Here is a 7,907-nt window from a genome sequence, read left to right as displayed (position 1 = left end):
TGTCCAGGGTTTACCCCGCCTTCCGCCCGATTGTAGCTGAGATAGGCGCCAGCGCCCCCCGCGACCCCAAAAGGGAATAAGCGGTAGAAAATGGATGGATGGATGTTTTAAAATGTATTTTCATAAAAGTTTGTTTCATGCTATGTGCCTCTTAAGACCTCCCTGGTGGCTTTTTAAGGTCATGTTAGCTTTAAAGTAAACAAAATTAATGCTAATCCATCTTTTTGTAGTCTTTTTTTCCAAATAAGAATCGACAATAGAACCAATAAATAACCGAATCGTTAAGCAGAATCAAAACCTGATAACTCTTTTAATTCCCATCCCTAATGCACAACATTCATTGACTATGACAAATGACTATTCAATTGACCTCAAAAGTTCCTGCAGAAAGTTCCTCATAGCAACGATTGGAAACATTCCTTCCTAGTGAAACTTTTAATACAAGGGTAGTTTTTGGTGGAAATGCAGGGAGCCTTTCATTTACCAGGGTCAAGAGGAAACTTCCTGTAAGAAGTTTCTACAGAAGAAAAGGGCCTATGGACTATGCCTCCATGCCTGATAGTTAAAAATTTTAATGTTATCACTAACGTACAATCGCCAAGCCCTATTTTACGCACATGAAATGTTGACCCCATTTTGTTTACAGGTAAAAAGACCCAACAACATTTGAAATGGGCACTAACCAGACATAACTGCAGAGGACTAGTTTGCACTTTCTGCTTCAATCCAAACACCTCGATGGAAAATCTAAAAGAAAAACAAACAGTCATGTTGACATCGTTACTAGAATGAGAAACGACAAGACAAAGGCCAACAAATAGTCACTATTGCACAACTGAAACAAACAAATTCCCAGTTTGCAACTTATTGACTGCCTTGATTAAGGAAATGTATGTTGGGTTTTTTAATGTCCCACTTTTTGGTTAGATTTTATTCACTGAGGTTTTCACAAACATTTTTTAGAAAAGGAAACAATTCCTGCTTCCAAAATTACAAAGAAAATACTCGACGAACTCATATTTTTTTGTTTATTTTTTGTGGACTTCTGGATCTGCCTCCCGGGAGACTTTTGGCCATGGAGACCAGCTGCTGGGTGTCTGCCACACCGGAGTCGGTTTGGAGGGACTGGAGAAGATGCGGATGAGGGGAGAGGGCTGCGGAGCAAGCACTGAGCGCTGGGACGGAGAGGCTTCGCGGTGTCTTGGCTGGGTGAGCAGGTGTCGGACACCTCAGTCACCTTGGACGTATCCTCGCTCATCCATGCGGACTGGACACTGGCCGAGAGTGGAGTCGGCTGTCTTGGTTGCTTTGTTGGGTCTGCTCCTGTCTCTGGCCATGCTCCCTCCACCCCAGCGGACGATGGCGTGGAACACCGCAGAGGCCACCAGAGTGTATGTTTATTTTACTTTTTATTCATAGCTGTACGTAGATGTGTCTGGTTGTATCTTCTGCTTTAATGTCTTTAATGTCCTCTGTGTTCTTTGATGTTTGCCTCTTACACACATCTAAGAGGGATGTGTACTATGGCTATGAGTTGGTTTTTTTCCCTTGGCCTCAGTCTCCACCCCCTGTCCAGGGCCCAGGTTAAGACATCTTTTTTGTACGGTGCGCTGGAAGCCGGCAGACCCGTCAGCGATCCTGTTCTGTCTCCCTGTATTGTTTGTCTGATCTTGAATGGGACTGTGCTGAAAATCTTAATTTTCCTGAAGGAACTCTCCTGACGGAATAAATAAAGTACTATCAAATATTCCAAACTGCGGGGCTAGCATTGCGCGTTGAGATGGACATGCTTCAAAGAGGCCTGGCTGGATGAAGATGTGTCGGATGTTTCGGTCTTCCTGGACGGGTTCTCGCTCATTTCGCACGGATTGGACATCGATCTAGTGGGCTGCCTCGGACGGAGTCGGCTCTCTTGGTTGCCTCGTTAGGTCTGTTCCTGTCTCTGGCCGCGGAGACCCCCGCGGTGTACGTGGGTGTTGAAACGGTGTTTTGTTTTGTTGTTTATCTATGCAAGGTGCAATCGTGTGTGCACAGCTTGTATTATTTGTTGCAGAGTTTTCTTTATGTAGAAATAGCTTCGCCGAAGTGGCAGATGGTTACATCAGCTCTTTGATATTTTAATGTATTGGATGTCCCATGTATTATTTGATGTTTCCCTAGTGTTTCCATGTGTTTTTTGTGGACTTTTTTGTATCTGCAGAGCAACCGCATAATTTACGTTTTTATGAAACACTTTTTAAAGGTAAATGGAAAAAGATCTGCATGTTAAAATTAACTGAAAAATACATGGAGATTTGTTTTATAATAACCAAAAAATATTGACATAAATAAAAAAATAACATTATTTAAAATAACTTTAATATTTTTAGAACTGTTTTGATGGTTTCTTTGGAATCTTGGTCATGGGTCATCAAATTAATTAATCTAATTAAAGCTATACTATACAAGTAGGACTAACAACCTAAATAAATGAATATAAATCATTTTAAACAATCTGAAAACTAATACAATGTTAAAATAAATACAATTCCTGAATTAAAAGGTCTTGGACCATAAAGTGTGATTACCAAAGAGTGCATGGTTTAAACCAAGATAGGATGGGTGTGGTTCTTTATTTCTCTCAAACTTCTCATTTTGGACCACAATGACAAACACAACAAATTTACGGTTACGTCTAATGAACGGAAACACAGTTAAAACGTTTACGGTAACGACTAATATACACAATGAAAACATCTACGGTTAAAACTAATTAAGGCATACACAATTAAAACATTGACGGTGACGACTAATATACACAACTACAACATTTACGGTTATGGCTTATAAACTTTAGACACACAAAGCTCAATTACAACATGAAAGGGATGCTTCCTGGCATGCACCAAAAGATTTGATTTTTTTTTAAAAACATTACGAATACACAAAGATTAAACCCTCCACTTACCCTTTGGCCTGGTTATTCTTTCCAAGGTCCACCAATGTGAACTAAAACCACAAAAATGACGTTTTTTTTCTTCCGATGTTGACACTACCGAACCTGTTGGACGACTGTTTTTGGCGACGCCTTCTCCTCATAAGCCCCGCCCCCCTTGTGGCTCAAAAGACCTCCAAAGTCGTCGTTTTAACACACACATTAAAATACGTGATTACTTTTAGAAAGATAGGATGTGATTGAATGGCTTTCAAAAATGCTTCCCTTGGTGGGATTTGTTTTTTTCCACGCCGTGACGTCTTGGAGTGTTGAGACCGAATGCCGGAAGTGTCCAGTCAAGGACACATATTAGCCACACAGCTGACTTATAATAACTGACTTAAAATGGCGACGCTGCAATTGAACTATCTCGCTCAGCGGTTGTCAAACTTGCTTCACCAAGCCCCACCATTATAGACCGACATTAAAATACAGCGGCTAGTATGCCTAAGTATTCATTAAAACACCATGACACACGCTGTAACATGACACTCAGACGCTGTTTGAATATTTATTTAATTATTTGGGCTACCGCTAGATGGAGCCCGCGCACCACTAGTGGGAGTGGCACGGTTTTTGATTGATTGATTGATTGAATGATTGAAACATTAAAGGCCTACTGAAATGAGATTTTCTTATTTAAACAGGGATAGCAGGTCCATTCTGTGTGTCATACTTGATAATTTTGCGATATTGCCATATGTTTGCTGAAAGGACTCAGTAGAGAACATCCACGATAAAGTTCGCAACATTTGGGGTTAAGAGAAATGCCCTGCCTCTTCCAGAAGTCGCAGATGATGACGTCACATGTTTGATGGCTCCTCACATATTCACATTATTTTTAATGGGAGCCTCCAACAAAAAGTGCTATTCGGACCGAGGATACGACAATTTCTCCATTAATTTGAGCGAAGATGAAAGATTAGTGTTTAAGGATATTGATAGCGACGGGCTAGGGGAAAAAAATGATTTAAAAAAATAGGGTAAAAAACAAAAACGCAATTGCAATGTTTTTAGAGACATTTACTAGGATAATTCTGGGAAATCCCTTATCTTTCTATTGTGTAGCTAGTGTTTTAGTGAGTTAAATAGTACCTGATAGTCGGAAGGGTGTCTCCACGGGTGTCTTGACGCGCAGTGTCTCAGGGGAGTCGACTGTAGCTATGGACGGCACAAGCTCAGCTTTTCTCCGGTAACAACTGACTTTTTAACCACAATTTTCTCACCGAAACCTGCTGGTTGACATGTGGTCGGGATCCATAGGAAAGTTTCACCTCCAGGAATTTTAAACAAGGAATCACCGTGTGTTTGTGTGGCTAAAGGCTAAAGCTTCCCAACTCCATCTTTCTACTGGGACTTCTCCAATATTAATTGAACAAATTGCAAAAGATTCAGCAACACAGATGTCCAAAATACTGTGTAATTATGCCGTTAAAGCAGACGACTTTTAGCTGTGTGTGTGTGCAGCGCTCATATTTCCTTAAAACCTTTGACGTCTTGCGTACACGTCATCATTACACGACGTTTTCAAGACGAAATTCCCGGGAAATTTAAAATTGTAATTTAGTAAACTAAAAAGGTTGTATTGGCATGTGTTGCAATGTTAATATTTTATCATTGATGTATAAACTATCAGACTGTGTGGTGGTTAGTAGTGGGTTTCAGTAGGCCTTTAATTAGTAGATTGCACAGTACAGTACATATTCCTTACAAACTGACCACTAAATGGTAACATCCGAATAAGTTTTTCAACTTGTTTAAGTCGGGGTCCACATTAATCAATTCATGGATTTAGATGACGTCTGATAAAAAAACCTAAAAGCCCATTGAAACCCACTACTACCCACCACGCAGTCTGATAGTTTAGTGAAGTGAAGTGAATTATATTTATATAGCGCTTTTTCTCTAGTGACTTAAAGCGCTTTACATAGTGAAACCCAATATCTAAGTTACATTTAAACCAGTGTGGGTGGCACTGGGAGCAGGTGGGTAAAGTGTCTTGCCCAAAGACACAACGGCAGTGACTAGGATGGTGTTATCGGGGAAGGAACCTGCAACCCTCAAGATGCTGGCACCGCCACTCTACCAACCGAGCTATACCTCCCACACATATATATATCAATGATAAAATATTAACATTGGAACACATGCCAATACGGCCTTTTTAGTTTACTAAATTGCAATTTAAAATTTCCCGGGAGTTTTTTCTTGAAAACGTCGCGTAATGATGACGTGTACGCGTGACGTCACGGACTGTTAGGAAATATGAGCGCTGCACACACACACAGCTAAAAGTCGTCTGCTTTAATCGCATAATTACACAGTATTTTGGAGATCTGTGTTGCTGAATCTTTTGCAATTTGTTCAATTAATATTGGAGAAGTCAAAGTAGAAAGATGGAGTTGGGAAGCTTTAGCCTTAAGCCACATAAAGACACGGTGATTCCTTGTTTAAAATTCCCGTAAGAGAAGCTACACTATGGATCAGAGCGGTCAAGCTAACATGGATCCGGACCGAATGTCAACCAGCAGGTTTCGGTGAGAAAATTGAGGTAAAACGTTGCTTCTTACCGGAGATCAACTGAGCTTGTGCCGTCGACTTCCCTGAGACACTGGCCTCAAGACACCCGTGGACACACACCTCCGACTATCAGGTACTGTTAAACTCACTAAAACACTAGCAACACAATAGAAAGATAAGGGATTTCCCAGAATTATCCTAGTAAATGTGTCGAAAAACATCTGAATCCGTCCCAATGCAATCGCGTTTTTTTTTTTACTTTTTTTTTTTTTCTAGTCGGTCACTATCAATATCTTCAAACACAAATCTTTCATCCTCGCTCAAATTATTGGGGAAATTGTCGTTTTCTCGTTCCGAATAGCTCTTTTTGTTGGAGGCTCCCATTAAAAACAATGTGAGGATGTGAGGAGCCATCAACGGGTGACGTCATCGTCTGCGACTTCTGGTAAAGGCAGGGCTTTTCTGTTTTCGGCCAAAAGTTGCAAACTTTTCCGTGGATGTTCTCTACTAAATCCTTTCAGCAAAAATATGGCAATATCGCGAGATGATCAAGTATGACACATAAAATGGACCTGCTATCCCCGTCTAAATAAGAAAATCTCATTTCAGTAGGCCTCTAAATTTGTTTCTGTTTTGCAAAACATCAAACATTAAAATGTCACCTATTCATCTCAAATATTCTTGTCAGTAATGCAGTTGGCTGGCGACCTGTCCATGGTGTACCCCGCCTCTCACCCAAAGTCAAATGGGGTAGGCTCCTGCTTCCTTGTTGTACTCCGCTTCTCACCCCAAAGTCAAATGGGGTAGGCTCCTGCTTCCCTGCATGGATGGATGGATGTATGGATGGATGGATGGATATCTAACATATTTTAAAATGTGGGGATATGTTGATTGGTAACACTAAATTAGCCCTAGTGTGTGAATGTGAGTGTGAATGTTGTCTCTCTATCTGTGTTGGCCCTGCGATGAGATGGCGACTTGTCCAGGGTGTACCCCGCCTTCTGCCCGATTGTAGCTGACATAGGCACCAGCGCCCCCCGCGACCCCAAAGCGAATAAGCGGTAGTAAATGGATGGATGGATTGATGGATCCTTATTAGTAATTTCTATCTGTTTGTAATGATCTTCCAAAAACAGAAAATAAACAGATATTAAAAGTAAATTAATAAGTAGATTGATAATCAATTTTCTACCGCTTGTCCTTTATAAGTAGAAAATAGATTACAAACGTAATCTATTTTCTACTTATATCGGCGCATTTTAATTTAACCTCTTAAGGCCCAAGCTTTTGTTTACATGCTTTATTTTATTTCTCTTTGCTAAATTGGGATAATTGGACCTTATTTACAAATAAAAACTAAGAATCCTCTTTTGATATGATGTACTTAGTCCATAAGTAACAAACGTGTACTTCGTGTTGAGTGACATGCTAATTCTTATTTTTACACTTTTTTTCCCCTAATTCCATTGTATTTTATATTCTTATATGCTTCACGGAGACGTGGCTGAGCGCGAGTGTCCCGGACAGCACGGTTTCATCTTCCCCGCGCGGACCGAGACGCGGGGCTCTCCGGCAAAACAAGAGGCGGTGGAGTCTCCTTCTTAATCAACAACAAGTGGTGTACAGACGCGACGGTGATATCCCAACACTGCTCTCCTGCTCTGGAATATCTTTTCATTCACTGTAAGACCTTTTACTCACCGCGTAAGATTGTTTCATTCATTCTAGTGGCTGTCTACATAACGCCCAGCGCGGACGTGCGTGACGTTCAGCGCACGCTTGCAGGCCAGATCTTACATGTGGAACGGTCTTTTCCGGACACTCTTGTTATCGTGCTTGGTGACTTTAACAAGGGAAATTTGAGCCAGGAATTACTCAAGTATAGGCAGTTTATTAAATGCCTGACCAGAGAGAACACTTTGGATCACTGCTACAGCACAATAAGCAAGGCATACCATGCAGTCCCACGTGCTGCTCTTGGACTATCAGATCACGTGATGGTGCACTTAATCCCTTCATACAGACATAGAAACTGGCTAAACCTGTTATGAGGACCATTAAATGTTTCACAGCTGAAGCTGTAGAAGAGCTGCGAGCATGTTTGGAGATGACAGACTGGGAGGCAATTGGAGCGGCCACGGACAATCTGGACTGCACCTACACTGTGACCTCATACATTCAATTCAATGAGGCGCGCATCATTCCAACGCACACCAGTGCTTGTTATAAAAACGACAAGCCCTGGTTCACACCCAAGCTCCAACAGCTGCGTGAGAAGAAGGAGGCTGCGTGGAGAAGCGAGGACCGGAATACCTACAGAGAAGCAAAGTACCACTTCAACAGGGAAGTGGAGAAAGCTAAATCTGTGTACTTTAACCGTCTACAGGAACAGTTCCGCTCCAGTGATTCTGCG

At 41.4% G+C, this 7,907-nt stretch overlaps 1 protein-coding gene across 1 annotated transcript in view; it reads right to left on the bottom strand.

Annotated features, from left to right (window-relative positions):
- Positions 1-3,112, bottom strand: part of LOC133560873 (phospholipid scramblase 2-like) — a 19,178-nt gene extending 16,066 nt beyond the window's left edge. The window contains exons 1-2 of the mRNA XM_061913882.1: positions 2,948-3,112; positions 684-747 (exon numbers count right to left, since the gene is read on the bottom strand). Coding sequence (XP_061769866.1) covers positions 684-690 — 7 coding nt within the window. The 5' untranslated portion in view covers positions 691-747; positions 2,948-3,112. The remainder of the gene's footprint in view (positions 1-683; positions 748-2,947) is intronic.
- Between the last annotated feature and the right edge of the window lie 4,795 nt (positions 3,113-7,907).

The sequence above is a fragment of the Nerophis ophidion genome, linkage group LG10, assembly GCF_033978795.1.
Source record: "Nerophis ophidion isolate RoL-2023_Sa linkage group LG10, RoL_Noph_v1.0, whole genome shotgun sequence".
NCBI lineage: Eukaryota > Metazoa > Chordata > Actinopteri > Syngnathiformes > Syngnathidae > Nerophis > Nerophis ophidion.
Note: the sequence above shows the minus strand (reverse complement) of the source record. Positions and strands in the feature narration are given on the sequence as shown.